The following is a 21,217-nucleotide window of genomic DNA, read 5'->3' as shown; positions in this document are numbered from 1 at the left end:
ATGCTATTTTTTATAACATGACATATCATTTAATTATTAGAAACGAGTATTTTGCATCGGACTAATTAAATTCGTTAAATTTATAATCTGTATTTTAAATTAAATACAAAAGTCAATAACAACGTACTAGTGAAATTCTAATACAAAAATTATTTAAAATATTTATTATGTCATAAACTTTACCAAAAATACTTACTCAACGGTTTGTACTCAAGTCAATAGAAAAGTAAATACAAAAAAATATATATTTATAGAAAAAAATTAATAAAAAAAAATACCCTTATATATCTACAACCAAACTACAAAGCAATATTCTAATCACTACCTATATTTCATTTCAATTTAGTCCTACTTAACGTTAAAATATATTGTCGTTACGCATTATATTGTTTTTTTTTTTAACGCTACTTCTTATATATCATTATAGCATTATAATATACTTAAATAAGTACTCCCTTCCTGTCTCGTCGCATATTAAAGTGCGACGCGATATTTGTGTTAGAACCTGAAACTTCTTGTATTGTGCTAGAATCGCTGTGTTTGACACGTTTGTCTTTCGCCATTTGTGCTACCTGGAAAAAAAAAACAACTCAAATTATTAATTGTTATACCAGATGTGTGTATGAAGATAAATTAATCTTAAGGTAAGTAATACAGGAATAGATATAGTATTTGTAAATTAACTATGTATGTTAATATTAAAAAACTATGTTCGAAATTCGAATATAAAATATTAATTGTTGCTAAAAATCGTTTCTAATATCAGACAAATATTTATTATATCTTGCTTTCATTTTAAATGATTTTGTGACATTTTATATAATTGTGTATGAGTCTGTATGAAGCTATACCTAAACCTTTTTTTGTAAAAAAATATATACACAATATTACTTACAGCGTCGTCTATTGTTTTAAACTGCCAGTTCCAATGCACACGGTAGAGGAAGGGACGATGGTCGAAGCGGTTGTCGTCAGGGCTATAAGTCTCAGCGTGATATGATGGAGTCAGCACTGTCATTTTGTGGCGGTTAATGGCGTAGCAGCGGAAAAAATGCTTAACTTTTTCCGCTACCTGAAAAAACATGTTTATCAATTTTATTATTAACCTTAAAGCTTTAATAAATATCGAAAAATACTTAAAATATATTGAGTTGAAAACTAACACCCATATAAAATTTTGTATAAACATGTATATTACCTCCTGTGGAGTACATTTATTACTCCACAAATGTACAAGTTTTTGAAACATGCTGAACGGTCCGCAGTGGAACGTTTTCCTCAGACGACCAAACTCGGATAACTCCGCATACGTCATCCCCATGTCTTGTTCGTCGGTCTGAGTGATCTGACCATCTGTTAACGGTTCTAACTCAGCTGTCGGTGGTGCTTGTAAAATTTCAGATAGAGATGGCAAGAAAAAGCTAAAAAAATATTAATCAAAAGAGGTTGTAATTTTCCGAATATTGGATCAAATCAAATAGAAACTTTTTATTTACGCAATATGTATATTTTTTTGATAATCTTTATTTTTAACGACCAAACAAAAAAAAAAAGAAAATTGGCAAACTGAGGAGCTAAAGTTACTGAACTGTTTTGTAAACTTTGCCTATTTATATATTATTACAAATGTATATAAAAATCGCAAGCCAAAGAATCTCACCGGCTTTTAGCATAATGTAAGAAAGACTTCAAATCAGTTTTAGATATTCCACCAATTGGATTGACGTCCGCACTTGAGCAATCATACTTGGTCATATATCCTCTTAAAGCCTCATCAACATTCGCAGAGCCCAATACAAGTAATCCACCCGGCCTTCCTCGCACCCACAACATCAACTGCGCGAAGAGATAAGATAAGACCATTCGAAGGCGAGCCTGAAAAAATAAAATTGAGGATTTAGAAGGAAATCATCAGTTTTATTGACAGATTTCAGCCATAGTGACCATTCTCTGCATAAAGTAGGAAACTGTGTAGGACATTATATAGTGCATAAGTAGTAACAGCCTGTTAATGTCACACTGCTGGGCTAAGGCCTCCTCTCCCTTTTGAGGAGAAGGTTTGGAGCTTATTCCACCACACTGCTCCAATGCTGGTTGGTAGAATACACATGTGGCAGAATTTTAATGAAATCCTTTATGGGTTGTAGGTTTCCTTACGATGTTTTCCTTCACCGTCAAGCACGAGATTAATTATAAACACAAACTTGCTTGCCCAGGTTTGAACCTACAATCATCAGTTAAGATTCACGCGTTCTAACCACTAGGCCATCTCGGCTTATTAATGGACTTGTCTTTATAGTGCATAAACACAGGTCCATTCTCTATTTTCTCATTCGCGTAATCCGATGAGAAGGTAAATCAGTCACGACTGGAAAGAGCTCAAGCGTCGCCTTAAATGCTTAAAGAGGCAGGTGAGTGTAACGATTGCCTTCTTCCAAACTCAGTGCTGCTGCTACTGAGAAATTCGTAATAGAAAACATAATAACTTTCAATTTGCCAGACCTCGGTATCTGCTGTCTTATGAGCTAGCTACTACGGCCAAGTAAGCAGTAGAAAGTAAAATCACCGAACATTTGAATCGGTACTAAACAACGTTCTCCAAATTATTATCATCGTCACCTCAATTTAGAATATATATATAAAAAATTATCTCGAGAGATCGAATCTTTAAATATTGGCCCATGTGGATTTGGATGCGGGTAACAGTAACAGCCTGTGAATGTCCCACTGCTATGCTAAGGCCTCCTCTCCCTTTTTGAAGAGAAGGTATGGAGCTTATTCCACCACGCTGCTCCAATGCGGGTTGGAATACACATGTTGCAGATTTTCAGTGAAATTAGACACATGCAGGTTTTCTCACGATGTTTACCTTCACCGTATAGCACGAGATGAATTATAATCATAACATTTTTATTTATATATTACCTGAATGTTCTGAAGCGCAAGATTTTGCCGAGGACAGCCTCCCTTACTCCTAAATTTAGGTACGAGGCCGGTTGCAGTTGTAAATATACCAATAACGGCACTTACGGCGGAGTCTATCACGATAGGAAAATGATAACTACCTATTTCATTGGCAAGCTGAAAAGAAATTTATATTTAATGTTACTTTTTCAGTTTTTACTAAATATAATTAATTAAAATTTTGTATAAAATAGTAGCTATTGCATACCTTCATTTTATTTTATTTCTATGACAACATTGTGTAAATAAATTTAACGTAGCCTTACCTGTGAGGCTCGTTGCTTAGTTTCTTGACTAGAATTCTCTGAAGCCATGTAACAGGTGACTAGCAGTCTATTGCATAGCTCCATTGGATCAGATGGCGTATAGTCAGATTGGCAGAGGATCTTTCGAACATCATACAAAACTTGGCTTTCTGTGGACAAATTAGCTCTAACATATATTTACACCCACTTATATCACTTTCAATTCAAATCAATTTCATAGACAGTTATACCTCCTTTCTGAACAGCATCACAAATCTGTGTACACATGGAGAAAACTATACAAGCAGTGCTAGTCGAATCAACCCCTCCACTAAGAGGAAGAAAAAATCCACCCTGACCTGATCTTCGTAAATAGTCCCATAACCAACAAGCTGGACCTAAAATATAAGGTAAATTATTCTGATGTCAAATGAATCATTATGCCAAATACAATTAATTGTTAACAAGGAAAAATTATTTTGAGGTTACATTAACAATAACGAGTAATACATTAATCACCTAGTTCGATTTCTTCTTCAGGCGTAAGATATTTGCACTCTACAGGTGGACTAGTTGTAAGATATATATCTTCATCATCGGACAAAGCGAAGTCAACAGATATTCGAGGGAATGGAACATTTGAGGCAGCTAAATGCGACCGGGAACTAATTTGTGTACGATATGAACGTATATCCTCTAGATCTATTGTGGCAGTTATAACTTCCTGGAATTTAAAATGGTATAGATCAATTTTAAAACAGAAATCTTATTTTTAAATAAATACCAAATCGTAAAAAAAAAGCTTACAACGTCGTGTAATGCAAACTGCATTCCTCGACTGACGATCTCTCCATTAACAGCCACGCATGAACATCCATTGAAATAAATTCGTTGTCCGTCGCATCCTCGTAAATTACTAAATAAATAGGCGCCTCCGCTTTTAAATGTAGCACTTTTAACGAGATCTACGGTTACATATGCTTTCCGCAGTTCCATGTAACTACCAGAACCATTTGAAATTATTTCAACACCATCCAAACTTAAAGGAATATGGCGACTGGGAAAAAAACAAATAGACATGACATTATTAACGATTAGCTTAGTTTAATAAACATTTAAGAGTGAACTAATAGTTTAAATTATTTTAACAACCTTTGAGGATTCCACAATTCCTCGCATATTTCAAAACCAATACATGTGTCTCGAGTAGAAATAACCGCATCACCTATTGGTACCGTTGTCTGATTAGTAATATGAGTGATCATTCGAGGTAAATAATAATCTTCGACTTGTCGTTCCTGTAGAAACATAATATATAAATAAAAGGACAATAAATCGAAATCAAAATACTACTTAAATATATTGATTTCATAAGTTCTTTTGCATCATATTAAAGTAAATGTAAAGCTACTGCCGGTTTTTTTTTTTGTTGAATTATATAACAACAGTTATGATCAAATACTCAGGAACATTTGAATTAAATCTATAATAGTTTTATAGTTAACATTATTTCTTACTTTAGTCCAACAAGAGAACCATCTAGTCTCTCTATAGTTTCCATCTTCACACAATATCATCTTTGGTCTTATTAGCAAGATTTTTTTATTAAGAAATGCCACTCGGCAATTATATGATACATTTCGATGCTGGACTGGCATGCCAACATCTATAAGAATATCCTTGCAAGTGGCAGATTTAAGCAATTCTGCTAGCACTTGCCAGCTATGGAGGAAAGTGTCTGGCTCATGGAAGTGATCTTCGCAACTATAACCACTACAAAACAAAAATTACTTTCAAATACAATACATTTTCTCTACAATACTATCCCATTAACATAGACTATTTTCATCAATGATAATGAATGCTACTTTCCCTAAATACTAATAATATGGATTTGAAAATTATTATACATACCATACTTCTAATTCAGGACCTGTTCTATAAAGAGCGCCCATCTCTTTAGCTTCTTGAATAGACTGTAAAATTCTATTTAAGTTTCCTTCGAAATCTAATGCCCATTGATTTAATGTACATACTGCTACCACGACTTTCCGACCCATGTTTAGTTAATTTCTAGAAAAATACAAACATGAAATAGTCTTTTCACTGGATTAATTAATTAATAAATTATACATTTCTTTAATATACATATATGATTGTTCATATTATAAGTTATATTTCACCGCTGCAAAGCCATAACTGAAATTGTCATTTGTTTGCATATTTAAAATAAAGTATAGAGGACCCAGTAATACTACATGGAAGGTTACAAGTAATATACACATAGCTTACTCTTATTTATTTGTCTCCTAGATATGAAAAAGAAGGAATTACATAATCTAAGAAAAAAATCGAATTCGTTATGTCGTGAACAATAATTTCTGTACATTGTATAGCATGAACCACTTAGTTCATTGATGAGTGACACACGACAGGCAGATAGTCTAACGAAATCGATCCGTACCAGTCTGTAACAAGTTCCGGCCAATCACCCCGCCCTATGCCCTGCGACCCCAACAAGAGGTCTACGCACCGAAGAAAAGGAATGCGAACGCAACTTGGCACTAGTGAACGATTGAAAGTTATTATATTTTACACGAACGTATCAACTAACATCGAATAAATTTTATTCGTGTTTTTGATTCGAATAATAACTATTAGCAGAGTTATATTCATAGAAAGCAATGTTGTAACACAGATGTATGCATGTATTTATTTAAATATAATGGAATCTTACGAATAAAAATATATTTAAAGAGAGGTTTCAATAAAAATGTAACTACTAGATACAGGTTACGAAGAATAACCTTAAAGTGAGGAAAGCAAAAAAGAAAATATATACAAAACCTTTAATCCAAATCACTGTTAACATTGAGAATTAACAGTCAGCATTGATAAATAGCTTTAATTTTATAATTCAAACTTGTAACAGTATGACAACAGATATTTTAATCAAATAAATGAACAAAACATAAATTAACTTGCAGTCAAATCTTACCTGCACCAAAATGTAGATTTTTCTTTGAAAACACGAATACTACGTAGCACCTATCGACTTACTGGTACTGTTGCCTTGACAACGAATCCATATACGTAATATAATGTACATATTTGTGACTTGCATTAATGACTATCCATTTTGCATATGTTTTTAGTTATATATTTTAAATTAAATATTCTATTAAATTCCATTGATTAGTTATAGACGATCCATTGAAAACCACATAAGAACGACTATATATCAAAAATTGCTAAATGTTGTGAATTTAAAATTACCTGATTATTATCAAAGTTTGAATATAAATTGGGCATACATTAATTTATTTATTTTGTAAGCCTATTAAATTTAGAAACAAATTTACTAACTATTCCCATTCTTTGTTAAATATGTGATGTAAACTTCAGTTTTATCAATCAACAATAACGATCATAAATCTTATCTAAGCTGATATTGATATGATATTGTTATCATGGAGATGCTATTAATATTAATCTATTATATGTCTCTTTTATCAGATAACATTCGTAATTTAAGCATTCATTCATTCGTTTCTATCTCGAGGGTAAAGTTTATTACTATACCTAATGCATATCTTCAAATGATTAAAGCGTTTACAATTTTTCTGTTATAACTATTTTGAACGACCCTTTACTAGAAAGCTATAATGTAGTTTTACGAAAAAGTATTAGTTTCATCGAAGCTAGTAGCGAAGTTAGAACGTTTATTCATAAGTTAACACATTACGAGGAAGTGCAGTCACCTTTCAGGCTTTCGTCGAAGCGTAGCAAGTTATAATTTCTCGGAAAGATTCTTGATCAAACTATGATTACATGAAGACGTATATGATAAGCAGTTTCCTACACAAAAACGTTTTATGAAAATTATTTAATATATAATATCAAAGTTATATAATATTTCTTAGAAAACAATTAAGCAGCATAAAAAATAAAAGTGTATTTTATTTCTAAACATACAGAAGACTTTGACTTATTGAATGTTTACAAAACTGTGCACCGTGTCAAATTCATCAATTATTAATTATTCTATAATAAATGTGTAAAAATAACATGGTTTGAAATAAATAGATAAAGTTGCAAGAATGCATATAGGCTCCGATAAAATAGACAAAGAGATTACAAGAGGAGCTGGTGAAGGTGAGTTAGATTGTATGTAGCAATTTTAATAACAATTCAGTACCTACGTTATGCTACTTTAAAAAGGTGATAAACGAATAAATTTATTTCATAAATAATACATAAGCTATTATTTTCTGGTTAAATTAAATATTGGCGAGAAGTACTTTTGAAAACCTTAGTAATAGGTACTAAAATTCTAAAATAAATTAATTTACATATTATTAACAAAAACAAATATTGTTTATCAATATAACAATAAGTAACAATTGTAATTGTTTTTTCTTATCTTATATGATTGTCGCTTTTGCTATTTAGTCGTATAGTCTGATACTCGCATATTGTGTGACGTCGACAATCACTTGATAAAACGGTGAACGATCGAAGCATGACAGTAAAGCTTTCGTCTCGAATCACAATAACTTTTGGCCCCGATACGAAAACTTCAGTGTGCTTCCGTGCGCCGTTTCATTCGCTAGTTTACACGCAGTTAAAAATCTGTCGAATCTTATCAATCAATCTAAATAGTTTTGCAGCCATGGAGACAGAATATTTAATATAACTTAGATTTTAATAATCATAATGATATATGTAGCTTGGCAACCTCGATACAAAATAAAATTAAAACCTTTTCTAAAATGTTATGGTGGAAACAACTTGAGAGTGCTCAAGAAAACGCTATGATGATAGAACGAGAGGAACAGAGAAGAGATAACACGACGCTTACTTTAACGTTACCTACTAGGGATCCCGTATTGCAAGATAATTTATTGATAGCAAATTTAGATCAAGTAAAAACTTTGCAAGCCACTCTTTTTCCTATTTGTAATAAAGGTAACGTTTCACCAATAATAATACATACAAAAAATATATACATAATATAAACTAATTAATCACGATCCATTGATAAAATACACAACAAGAGGTTTGGTTTAAAGTCGACTATCTTTGCAGGAACATTCATATCCAACTTTCTTCAAAATAACATTAAAACAAACCAATTAGAAATAAATACTGACATCAAGACTTTTAAAACAACAGCCAAACTGAAGGAACCACGAGATTTATTTGCACTTCCAAAAGAACTTGATTGTCCGCAACAGGCACCACGTTGGCCATCTGAATGCCAAGTAAGGAACATATAATAGATTTTTTTCTATTACTTTTAGTACATTCAATAAATCACTCATTTATAATAAAGGTTGTAGAAGAAAGAATACAGCATATTATGTGGAGTCCTGCATCACCAGAGCCATATTATGTTTCAACTGGAAAAGAACTTAAGCCTCAACCGGTCGGAGAAGAAGCAGGCACAGTGATTTTTCAATACTATCCTATGAGCGCTGTGAATTATGTAAGTTCACGACCAAAAATAAAATTAATTTTATATAATAGTGTTAGTAAATTATATTTTTCATATAATAAAGTAATTGTCTGCAGTAGTAAAATGTTTTACTAATAGTAAGCGACACTTAGTTTAGTTAATCATTTGTAAACTACAAATCGATTGATAAACTAGCAATAAACAAAAGAAATATATTATTATGACAAATTATTACAGTTTAGTCGGTCGTCTGTAGGAGGATCTCGTCTATTTTTGTCGGCATGTACGACTGCAGGGGGTGAAGATGAACTACGATTTGAATCACGTTTTGAGAGCGGCAATTTAGCTAAAGCAATTAAAATAACGTCTGCTTACTACGAGTTACACCTCCGTACTGATCTCTATACTAATAGACATATGCAATGGTTTTATTTTAGGGTGTCTAACACTAGAAAGCAAATGATGTACAGGTAATAAATTAAAACTTATGTCAAACTTAATTACTTTTTGTTATGTTAAAATTTATATTATATTTTAATTATATATAGGTTTTCTATAGTAAATTTAACAAAGCCTGAAAGTCTGTATAATGAAGGAATGCGTCCTTTACTGTATTCAACGAAGGACGCACAATTGCATTCGATCGGTTGGCGACGTTGCGGTGAAAATATCGCCTATTACAAAAACGACTCCACGTAAGCATTTTGTTTAGTGTTGCAATATGTAGTGCAACATTTATATGTGCTTTATTTATTCATTTATTAGGTGCGAAGAAGAAGAACAAAGTCCAAGTTATACATTGACTTTTAATCTAGAATTTCCGCATACAGACGATGCTGTATACATTGCACATTGTTATCCATACACATATTCGGATCTTCAGGAATATCTTTCTAGATTACAAACACATCCAGTAAAATCGACATATTCCAAACTAAGACTTCTTTGTCGGACTTTAGCTGGTAACAATGTTTATTATCTCACCATTACTGCGCCAAACTCTAACGAAATGGAACCAAAGGTAACTTTCAATTTAAATTTGTAAATAGTATCTTATATTATTTAATTACTTCGATTATCATAATCATGTACACATTTTTCAAATATTTCTTTTTCTCATTAAAGAAAAAAAAGGCTGTAATTATTACGGCTAGAGTTCACCCCGGTGAATCCCCTTCGTCCTGGATGATGAAAGGTTTTATGGACTATTTGACTGGGGACTCGAATCAAGCTCGAGAACTAAGAGAAAAATTTATTTTTAAGCTAGTGCCAATGCTTAATCCTGATGGGGTGAGTAAAATTATTATAATATTAAACATACTAATACGTACTACAGAATTTTAAGATTAATTTGGCTTATAATGTTTATGTTAGTTATATTAATAAAAACGTTTGGTGAGCGTTGCAAAATTTCTGTAGCACAAAAACTATTAATAAATACTAAAACAGCCGAGATGGCCCAGTGGTAAGAACGCGTGAATCTTAACCGATGATCGTGAATTCAAACCGGGCAAGCACCACTGAATTTTCAGGAGCTTAATTTGTTATTATAATTCATCTCGTGCTTGACGTTGAAGGAAAACATCGTGACGAAACCTGCATGTGTCGAATTTCCCTGAAATTCTGCCTCATGTGTATTCCACCAACCAGCATTGGAGCAGCATGGTGGAATAAGCTCCAAACATTCTCCTCAAAAAGGGAGAGGAGGCCTTAGCCCAGCAGTAGGACATTCACAGTCTGGTACTGTTACTGTACTGTGTTCGAAATTATTTATACATTAGAACACGACACAGTGATTGACTTGACATTGTTTTACAGACTGTCAGTCCACATTATTATCGCATTAGGCGGTCTGATCGTAAAGGTCAATAGCGGCTGTTGTTAAAAGCACGGTATTTTTAAATACGTGAAAGATAGCTAGACCTACTGGTTGCTACAGCCAGGCCGCGAGGTGGTTATGTAGGCTTAGCATGTCGTTCAAACTCTAAGAAATTAAGAATTAATGAAATCCTTAGCCGAGCATATAGTATTTAATAGGATAATAGGAACATGCTAGCATGTCCTAATTTTGCCCATTATAATTAAGCATAGGGTGTGTCCGATTTTATTAATAAATAAATGTTGTCCAAAATCCTTACTAAGATAAGAGACTACTTCTTTCTTTAAATACTAAATGAATAATAAATGATCAATAATTCAGGTTATTGTTGGTAACAATCGTTGTTCGCTGACTGGAAAAGACTTAAATAGGCAATACAGAACAGTCATAAGAGAAACATATCCACCTGTGTGGCATACAAAAGTAATGATACGAAGGTAACAACATTTTTAATAAAATATTAGTAAAAGCGTGTATGCTCTAAACCTAATTTAGTATAGGTTACAGGAGGAATGCGGAGTTGCAATGTATGTGGACTTACATGCACATTCAAGAAAACATAATATCTTTATTTACGGATGTGAAAGCCGAAAAAACTCAGACAAACGTTTACAAGAACAAGTATTTCCTTTAATGCTACATAAAAATGCTGCGGACAAGGTAAATATAAATGTATTTATAAATAGGAAAAGATATTTTAGCTTTAGTCTTTGTCAATGAAATATTTAGGAAATAAATTAATGATAATGGTTGAAAATAGACCACTAGGCGAACACTAGTATTAATAAATTTATATACAATTATAAAACGCAAAACTTTGTAATTATTTCAGTTTTCATTTGAAAATTGCAAATTCAGAATACAACGTAGTAAAGAAGGAACTGCTCGAGTGGTAATATGGATGTTAGGGGTGGCAAACAGTTATACAATGGAAGCTTCATTCGGAGGATCAGAACTAGGAAGTAGAATGTCTACGCATTTCTCCGCACAAGATTACGAGAGTCTTGGCCGTACATTCTGCGAAACTTTACTGGATTTTTACGATGAGGATCCTAGCAAAGAAAGATTGAGAACAAAAATTGTTACACGTCTCTTAAAAGAAGGCTCTAATGCGGATGAGCCAACAAATATTGATCTTTCTGATTATTCAAGGTATGTTAAACCTAACTAACACTGACAATGAGTTTACTTGTATGTTGTTCGCACTTTTAAGCTTTAACACCTAAACATCGAAGGCTAAGACAGCAACTTATATTTAATGCTAGTCAACCGAATACGAATCTTGAACGAATTTAACGCCTTCGAAAACACATGCAACAGTTTTTACAAAATAATTTTCGCATTCCTGAATACAGTGACGAAGGCGATACATCCAGTAGCAGTTCGGAAGCCGGTGTTGCAAGAGAAACTTCAACCTTTGCACAACTCGCACCTCCACCGTCCCCAATTCTGCCCGATATCAACAGAAATATAATTGATGTAAGTGTTGAATGTGAAATAATTTGACAATAAAACTGTTCCACTTGTAGTAAATTTATATTTTGCTATAGAGACCACGGAGACAAAGACAAATATTGGAGAAAATAAACAAAACTGAGAAGAAAAAGACAAAAAGAGAAACATTACAGGTATGTACAGTACAGTAACAGCCTGTGAATGTCTCACTGCTGGGCTAAGGCCTCCTCTCCCTTTTAAGGAGAAGGTTTGGAACTTATTCCACCTCGCTGCTCCAATGCGGGTTGGTAGAATACACATGCGGTATAATTTCAATGAAATTAGACACATGCAGGTTTCCTCACAATGTTTTCCTTCACCGTCAAGCACAAAATGACTTATAATCACAAATTAAGCACATAAAAATTCAGTGATGCTTGCCCGGGTTTGAACCCACGATCGTCGGTTAAGATTCACGCGTTTTAACCACTAAGCCACCTCGGCTTACAGGTATGTACCTATAAAATATTGATAGTAGTAAATGACATTTTGCAAATAATATTTTACAGGTATCAAGGGCTACAATAGACTTAACATCTGATGCAATGACGGATGCATCATCTGATTGTGATTCATTTGAAGAAAATCTCAGTCCTATAAGAAGAGTTCGTAAACATTTACATTCGTCCTCAAAAATGAAACCAAGAAGAAAGAAAAAAATGCCCCCTGAATTAAAAATATTTCCAGCACCAGTAATTTTTTAACAGATATACAATTTAATATTTAGTTATACTATTATTGTGAAATTATAACCTGTTAACCGTGTAAATTTGCTTACTTTGCAGACAAGTGATTCAACATTTAATTCTGACCGCGAAAAAAAACCTTCAAAATCTAGAAGACCAAGAAGTGTCTCGATGACAACTGAACCATTTAATAAGTCACGTTTAAATCCTGCTTCATGGCATCAGTTTCAACGTTTACCACCTCCTAAGTATAAAGAACCCCACAGAACATATTTTTTACAATAATTACAAAAACTATTTATAAAAAAAGATTTTTATGTTTTTTTTAATAAATATATGATTATTTCAGGTGTTTATCTGAAATTAAAGGCAGAAATATGAACCCATCAGAACTACAAGTAAAACTAAGTACATTAAGGAAAAATGTTTGGATTGGAGTTCAAGATGAGGAAAAAGGTCCCTTGTCATGGGGAATTTCTAGCTTCGCCATGAATTCATATTTCACAGATAGTGAAGCTTTGCTCAGGTATTTATACACTAGATGATTACCTTTTTTTCTACTTATTCAGTTTGTATTCAAAAAAGGCAGCCACTTTCGATTGTGGTTAATAAGTTATAATCTAACTTTCTAAGTTTTAGTATTTACTTAATATTAAGAGTGCATAAAACTATGCCCATGTTTTACCCAGAAACTATACTTAGTTAATAATAATTACAAAATATGTAACACACTATAATAACATTTGTCATAGGAGTATATATTAAGGAAATAATATAACCTTATTTTCTTGTATTAATCATAAATTTTATTGATTGTGGTATTTTTCTTATTCCATTTATATTTTATGTTGAATATAATAATTTCCTTAACAGATCATGCTCAAAGAAATTAGAAGAATTAGAGGGTGAAAAAAAGAAACACAAAGATGAAAAAAAGAAAAAGAAATTTAAATCCAAAAAGGTTTTAGTTAAAGTGCCAAATTCAGATGAATTACTTGAACCAAATAGTAAAGTACCTAAAACAAATAAAAAGAAAGGAAAGTATGTATTAATTATGAATTTACCACAAATGACATATATAAAGTGTGCTCAACCTAATGCCGGCATAAAATTTATTTTTTCAGGTTAAAATATATTAAATCTGATATCTCACTTACAAACAACACAAGCTTTACAGATATACCAAGGAATGCACAACCATTACCACAAAATAAGCTTCCTAAGTCAACCTTTAGAAAAGGTGCCTTTGTGGCAACAGCTATACAAACTAAAAAGTCCATTCAAAAAACAATTCAAAATATGGTATCTGACAACTCTGATTCTGATGAATCAATTCGAACAACAAGAAAAGTCAAGAAAAAGTCCAAAGTGACGAAAAATAAATTACAAAAAAACATAACAGAGACTAAAATTAAGAATTAACATACATAATAATTTAAAGACTTTGTTCTTATTCTATAACTACTACATATTTAAGTAATTGTAATATATTATATTATTAAATAAAATAATTAGAAATGATGTTTTGTTAAAGATTTTATTTTTCATTCCTACTATTTTAAATATAATCAGTATTGAAATTTAATAAAAAATATTAAAAAAGTGAAACCATTCCTATCATAACATTCTTAAGCAAAAGGATGTTATATTCTGTAAATATATAATATCGAAGGTGACAAAAAAATCCTAAACTTGTAGCGTATAGGCGGTATTAAATAAGAAAATGTTTTAAAAAATACACTGTGAAAATATTCTACAATCGTTAAATTCAAATAAGCAATTGCATTTACAGATTTTATGACAATAAACAATGTGGATAATAATGTAAGCTGAATACTCACTCAGTAAGTTGACGATAAGTTTATAAAATAAAAGTTTTGTTTGTATTAGTTAACTTGATTTTGTTAAAAATAGCATAAGGTTTCGATTAATAAATTTTAAAAAATTGAATCAAAACTTTTGTACTTTGCATTTGAGAAGTTTGTAATTAAAAACTGACATTGACAAGTGACATTATATTATTTCAAAAATAATAATTACCTGCCTATTTTAGTTTTTTTGGTAACATCAATCAAAATTGTGACGGTATACATTATTAAATAGAATTTTGCAACCTGCGGCCAGAAATAAACATAATTGACGAATAATGTGGGCGTTGGCACTGATACATAATAAACCAATTTGACAGCTATTTTGCAAAATTTTAAAATACCTACGTGTTTCTTTAAGGTTCTAAATTAGTTTCATACAATTTGTTTAATTTAGTCAATATATTGTTATGTAATATAAATGACATTAACTTATGACAATTATTTGTATGAACTCGTTTTTGAAAATCATAAATTTTGGTTCTACAAATCCAGTTACGTTCTCTTCAACGGTTTTACACAGTTGTTGTTGTGTAATATTATTGATCAGGCAAGGTAGAATTATAAAGGAGTTATGTAAAGCAATGAAATTACGTAGAGTAATTAGTAAGAAACTGTTTCATTTTTCTCTTATTGTTTGATTATGAATATATTATGAAAATATATAAACTTGCAACACAAAACATTCTGCCCGCGGCTTTCACCACGTGGAAGGGAAGGGGGCGTAGAGGGTCACTCAAGCACTCATAATAATTATAGAACTAAGGGCAACTAAAAGTCAAGTCTATCAAAAGCCGTGCAGAAATTGCAGTATATGCTGAACGGCCTGGCTGAATCTTTTCCTCGAATTGGTCTCTCGAAGCTGTTCATGAGTATTTCTACTTTGGGCAAACATTGCAATTGGTTCCAAACAACATCAAGAAGGAGGCACCAGCTATACTTTTCACCTATGATAGGCAATGTATAGGTGGAAATAAAAAAAAAAAAATTGCAATGTGAGTAAAAATATATTAACATATATTTGTAAGCCAATTTGTTTGAGTTAAATTAGTTGAAGTTGAGCAAAATGAAGTCGAAACCGGCGTAGCTGTAGAAAATGCCAATATTCTAAGTTCACCAGTTTCAGAAAACTGCAGAGCGTTGCTAACTCTTAATCCTGACGAAGTATATCCTGGTGTTTGTGGATCTCCAGTAATAGGATTAAATGTACCACATCTTGTTTTAGAAAGAATGCATGAAGTTACATTTGTGAAAAATCTTACGTTATCGCTATCGATTGTTATATTTATACCAGTCCTAGCTTCCCTCGTGCATTGTGTAATCTGAAAATTAAAACCAAAAATAATTCTAGAATTTCAAATAAATATAAATACTACATAATTTTGTTAACTTACCAAGTTTATAGAATTAATCCTTCTTAAGCATCGTGCAAAATCACAATATCCCATATAGCAACCTGAAGGCTGAACATTTAAAGCCGAAGTTGATAATGCCTTAAACAATCATTATTAATATTAGTACGTTTGTGTTTATTCGATTCAGTGCCGAAATGACTGTGCACATAATACGCGGCTCCTAACCGAAATTCGCTTGTTCAAATACGGTCAAGCACGACAGTTTTCCACAACATTTTCGTATAATTCTTTATTTCTGTTTATAATTCACCTCACTTGCTATTTAATTAGCTATGGAACCTCCTCCTATTTTGTTGCGCAATAGGTATATAATTTACTTACCATTAAATTTGTCGCACAAGTCGCATACGATGTATTCGTAAAATATTGCACCGCACAAACGCTTAAAGCACTCAATTCTCGAGGTCCCTATATATTAAAAAAACATGTTATTTGAAATGAAATTTAATTAAAACATATTTTATAAAATTTTAACTCCACCTCTGGCATTGAAGTAACTCTGGAAAAACATGCTATACAAGCATCACGTACGGTTACATTGGTAGGTTGTGCTGTACTACAAGCAAGATTAAGTAAATTTTGCAACCTTACCCTAAAACAAAAATTAATAATTTTTTTTTTTTTTATTTTATCATTTATTATTTTTTGAAAACTTACCCATTTGACGGGCAAAGGGCAGCAATTTTTTGAGTTTTCCATTGAATAATCTTGTTTTTCACGTCACTTAAATCAAAAATTCCATTTGTAGATACTCCAACCTATAAAAAAGATAAAATTAAAACACTTTTGTGTTTTGTGTATATCAGAATATGCTTAAATTTTGTTTGACTAAATATGGTAAATTAAAACATCTAACCTCGCTAAAATTTAGCAAGTTATTCTTCCATTGCAAAATATTTTTTTGCACCTCGTTTAGATCTAAAATTGTACCATAAATCCCAATCTGTTGAAAATAATAAAAAACGAGAAGAATATGGCCTCTTAATTGTTATTTAAGCATGTTTTGACAAAATAATATAAAAAGTAATACTTACAAGGAGTGTTAATATTATACCGTAATGAACTGTTTTTATCATTTTATTAAAGAGGTTTAACGAACACGCAGCCTGTTTTAGTTACTTGTTTTATATCAAATAAAATATCGAACATTTTACCAACAAATAACATGTAACACGCATGTGAAAAAGTGGAATAATATAGAAAATTGGCAGGTACATTCATATTATATTTATGACGTGATTCCGTAGTGATTAATTATGTAGCATATCGATTTTTAGCTGTTATTATCATACTTTCCATAATATGCGACTAAAAGACTTGCAAATCGCTACTTAATTAATGTAAATTTGTTTTTTTTTAAAAATCACTACGAGACTCCTCTACCTTTCCTCATCGCCAAATGCCAGGAACTCAAGAGTCCAATAAACAGAAATATGCGCAGAATATTTAAGAACGTACGCGCTCTCTTTCTTCCTTTCCTTTATACCAATGGAAGACTAAACCACAACGATCTTGATCAGTGAGAAGCTGAATGCAGCGTATACCTATATATCAACGGTAACCTGATTCCCGACGATTTTAGTCTTCTAAAGGTTCGGCCTTATTAAATTTTACAATCTTATTAGAAGTGAACTGATAATTTAACGCATTTTAACAAAAAAAAAAAAAAAAACAGACTGAAATATACTATTTGAAAGTGGTAGTTTTTTAATAATATCAAGGAATTCTAATTTTAAATTTACAAAAATATAAACGTTTATACTATTATCACACTATCCCTTTACGCTATTCATGTTCAGTATAGCGTAAAGTGAGAGTGGTGGGTAACAAAGGCAACAAAGCAAATTATAAAACACATAAGTACGTATGTTTAGAGCTGTTTTTTTAAAATTTGATGGTTCTAATTGAATTCACATTTTTTGTTATGAATTTTTCAAAATGAAACTGACGAGCGTTAAAAATTCGAGATCAGAAGATTTAAGATTAGGAATCGATAGCGTACCATACATTTAGATTTGAACGATGTATGTATGTTGTATTTGATAGTTACTACCGTAGACAGAGAAACTAACATTCACATCTCTCCCCGATGGCCGTTATGTTAACATAATTTAAGATATATGTCAAAAATATATAATAGATATATATATATGATATTAACATACTGTTGTAAGGTTTACTCCTAGGTAATATTAATAAATAAGGCTTATTATACTGTACAGGATTATTATAAATAATAATAATTATATACAGGATAGGTATGTAAATAAGTACAGTAAGATATAGTAAGATATATCGATGACAGAACAAAATTCTTTTGCTATTGATTATTTATTTATTTTTCTTAAATAAAAATTTAAAGTGAGTTAATGAATATCAATAATAGATAAAAAGCTAGTATTTAATCAATAGGTACGTACGTGCATAAATTGGTCCTAAATAAATTGTTAGGCTACTAAATGACAACACTTAATTTAAAAAGTTACATACAGGAACAATATATTAATAAAACAATAAAATAATAAAATTACAAAACTCCGTAAAATCAACCCGTTTTTAGAATTCACTCCATATTATTTAACCTATACGTTAAAATTGTATTCGGTATTCTTAGGTCAGTACGTTGAATAAATGTTGATTTAATAATATTTACATTTACCGCCTTACATACTCGTAAAAAAAATTCAACAAAAAGATCCAACTTAAAAAAATATTTTTATAGAAAAGATAATTGGGAGTGTAGTTTTACAGTTTTGGTCAATTCAAAGTCAAAATTGTTTATTTGTTGTTCTATCACTTTCATCAATTAACTAATTAATTTAGCTTAAAATACAGATAATATAGTAACAGCCTGTAAATGTCCCACTGCTGGGCTAAGGCCTCCTCTCCCTATTTGAGGAGAAGGTTTGGAGCTTATTCCACCACGCTGCTCCAATGCGGGTTGGTGGAATACACATGTGGCAGAATTTCGATGAAATTAGACACATGCAGGTTTCCTCACGATGTTTTCCTTCACCGAAAAGCACGAGATGAATTATAAACAGAAATTAAGCACATGAAAATTCAGAGGTGCTTGCCCGGGTTTGAACCCACGTTCATCGGTTAAGATTCACGCGTTCTTACCACTGGGCCATCTCGACTAATACAGATAATATAGACAACATATTTACATTATTCATACTCGGTGCTTGGGCAGCCATACAAGTTTGGCACAATAAATGGTACTTGGAAATTTTTTGCTGGCAATAGTCGATTATTTAATAGGAAAACCTAGACGTTAATCTTGTGTTTAGTCTATGGTTAAGCAAAGACAATTGTTATAATCATTGCCGACAGTCCAAAAGGAATATCACGCTTAGTCTTTGGATTATTGATGAAAGTGATAGGTCAAATATCCTCGTTTTAATTTTATTTTCATTTTTGTTTTAGCTCTATAATGATTGAAGGAAAAGCCAATGTAAGTATTTAACATTTAGAATCGGTGTGCATTTGAAAATAACGCAGTATTTTGTAAACTTGATGTTAAGAAAATATAATTTTTAACCTATTTTCTTTTTAGGAACTACCCGATTTTCAAGTGTTCCGGACAGTAATAAAATACTGTTTATTCATTATTATTGTACCTGTGCTATCATTTTTCATAGTAAAGATTTTGGTTTTTGATAGCCTGTTGCGTTTGGAGACTATAACAAGCAGCGTCTATTCGGCTGTTGTAGCAGTAATCGTCTTACATATAACCCTAGGTCTCTATATTTATAAAGCATATAGTGAAACTGATAAAGTGCCCGCTAAACCTGTGAAGAAAGATTAAAAGTACTTATTTCCCACAAAATAGTTTTAAGTCTGACAAAATGGACAATCTTTACATGAAAGGTGAACTTTTGCAAGTGCACACAAAAAATAGCGAAATAATTGAAGGTCGATTTTATGGTATTACTAATGATAAATCGAAAATATCACTTTATGAAGTTAAAGAGTTACCTGAGGGTGAACCAAATGATGGAGTTTGCCATTACTATGACTCAGAAGTACGAAACATTGTAAAGTTGCAAGAAGATAATCAACAAGCTTATTTAAAGATACCCCTAAAAGAATGCGAAGAAATTATAAAAACTTCAAAGAAGTATATTTATATAAATCAAGTTGATCATAGTTTTTATGAGGCTATCAATGACTTGAATCAATACAGTTATATTGCTGTGAGTACAGATGGTGCAAATATGGGACGGAAATGTAAGATGCCTTTTTTGGTTATATCAACATCACAACAAATATATATATTTGACATTCAAGTTCTGCAATATCATGCATTTGAAGCTGGCTTAAAAAAAATTTTGGAGAACGAAAATCCTAAGAAGATTGTCCATGATTGTAGAAAACTTTCTGATTGTTTATACCACAAACACAATGTTAAACTGAATTCTGTGTTTGATACTCAGGTTTGTTATTAAAAATATGGCTAAATATATAGAAATTTAATAAATTTTATCCTAAAATATTTGTTTTCTTAGGTTGGAGATCTTATCATATCAAAAAATAAAACAGGACGTTTACCAATAAATGTTAAAACTTTTTCTGAATGTCTTAACAGTCATCTTGGTTTGAAGCAAAACAGTATCCAAGAGAAAGTAAGTAGTGCTGATTTAAAAAAAAAATTAATGTACATTAATAATATATTATTATTTTTATTCTATTTTAATTTCAGTTGGATATAGTACAGTGCACAGAGCGCCCTCTATCAACTAGTATTAAAGAAACTCTTGCAAAGAATATTTGTTACTTACATCGTCTTTCTGAAATGATTAATGATCAAATGATGTTGCCTTTCCTAAGAGGTGTTGAGTGCTTTGTAGAAAATCTTCGCTCTTGTGATGATTTCAAAGCTTGGGAGCTGTGTGGCAAGCAATATCAATTACCAAAGGATTTCAAGAATGCTATAGAGTATTAACATTCCACAAAAATAAAATGTAGTTATTAGGCTTATTTCTTTTTTTTTTGCCCCTATTTTTTATTTGAACATTAGAAGTAAAATTTTTATATCACTAAAATTATTCACATGCAATTTATGCTTCTAATATAGATAACCACTAATCTTAAAGTTAGCTATTTGAATATGCAAGTAATGATAGTGCTAAGAATTCATATTTTTGCTAAGAATTGATAATAATTTTTATCTGCTATTGTAATATCAGTATTCTATTGTAGGTT

General features: G+C 31.4%; 4 protein-coding genes across 4 annotated transcripts; 2 read left to right on the top strand and 2 right to left on the bottom strand.

The window, feature by feature from the left end:
- Positions 1-71: 71 nt before the first annotated feature.
- On the bottom strand, positions 72-14,706 carry LOC126781584 (glutamine-dependent NAD(+) synthetase). Its single transcript, XM_050506486.1, has 13 exons — positions 14,568-14,706; positions 5,124-5,282; positions 4,727-4,982; positions 4,362-4,507; positions 4,017-4,266; positions 3,729-3,933; positions 3,461-3,607; positions 3,231-3,379; positions 2,926-3,081; positions 1,661-1,875; positions 1,199-1,421; positions 896-1,072; positions 72-572 (listed from the first exon to the last, which is right to left on the bottom strand). The coding sequence occupies exons 2-13, from the start codon at positions 5,267-5,269 to the stop codon at positions 441-443; spliced, it is 2,202 nt and encodes a 733-aa protein (XP_050362443.1). The 5' UTR covers positions 5,270-5,282; positions 14,568-14,706; the 3' UTR covers positions 72-440.
- LOC126781604 (cytosolic carboxypeptidase Nna1-like) lies at positions 7,788-14,181 on the top strand. Its single transcript, XM_050506522.1, has 17 exons — positions 7,788-8,177; positions 8,298-8,473; positions 8,545-8,697; positions 8,905-9,137; positions 9,216-9,362; positions 9,433-9,688; positions 9,793-9,957; positions 10,868-10,983; positions 11,047-11,206; positions 11,379-11,698; positions 11,902-12,025; positions 12,097-12,174; positions 12,550-12,732; positions 12,826-12,974; positions 13,076-13,252; positions 13,600-13,767; positions 13,851-14,181. The coding sequence occupies exons 1-17, from the start codon at positions 7,982-7,984 to the stop codon at positions 14,146-14,148; spliced, it is 3,099 nt and encodes a 1,032-aa protein (XP_050362479.1). The 5' UTR covers positions 7,788-7,981; the 3' UTR covers positions 14,149-14,181.
- Positions 14,707-15,604: 898 nt separating the features above from the next.
- LOC126781602 (uncharacterized) lies at positions 15,605-16,926 on the bottom strand. The gene is made up of 6 exons (XM_050506520.1): positions 16,866-16,926; positions 16,667-16,767; positions 16,490-16,601; positions 16,331-16,417; positions 15,989-16,087; positions 15,605-15,916 (listed from the first exon to the last, which is right to left on the bottom strand). The coding sequence occupies exons 3-6, from the start codon at positions 16,496-16,498 to the stop codon at positions 15,605-15,607; spliced, it is 507 nt and encodes a 168-aa protein (XP_050362477.1). The 5' UTR covers positions 16,499-16,601; positions 16,667-16,767; positions 16,866-16,926.
- Positions 16,927-19,321: 2,395 nt separating this feature from the next.
- Positions 19,322-20,992, top strand: LOC126781598 (piRNA biogenesis protein EXD1-like). The gene is made up of 4 exons (XM_050506516.1): positions 19,322-19,466; positions 19,569-20,448; positions 20,521-20,637; positions 20,715-20,992. Exons 2-4 carry the CDS (start codon positions 19,861-19,863, stop codon positions 20,955-20,957), a joined length of 948 nt encoding a protein of 315 aa, XP_050362473.1. The 5' UTR covers positions 19,322-19,466; positions 19,569-19,860; the 3' UTR covers positions 20,958-20,992.
- Positions 20,993-21,217: the final 225 nt, after the last annotated feature.

This window comes from Nymphalis io, chromosome 4, assembly GCF_905147045.1.
Source record: "Nymphalis io chromosome 4, ilAglIoxx1.1, whole genome shotgun sequence".
In the NCBI taxonomy this organism is placed as follows: Eukaryota; Metazoa; Arthropoda; class Insecta; order Lepidoptera; family Nymphalidae; genus Nymphalis; species Nymphalis io.
Note: the sequence above shows the minus strand (reverse complement) of the source record. Positions and strands in the feature narration are given on the sequence as shown.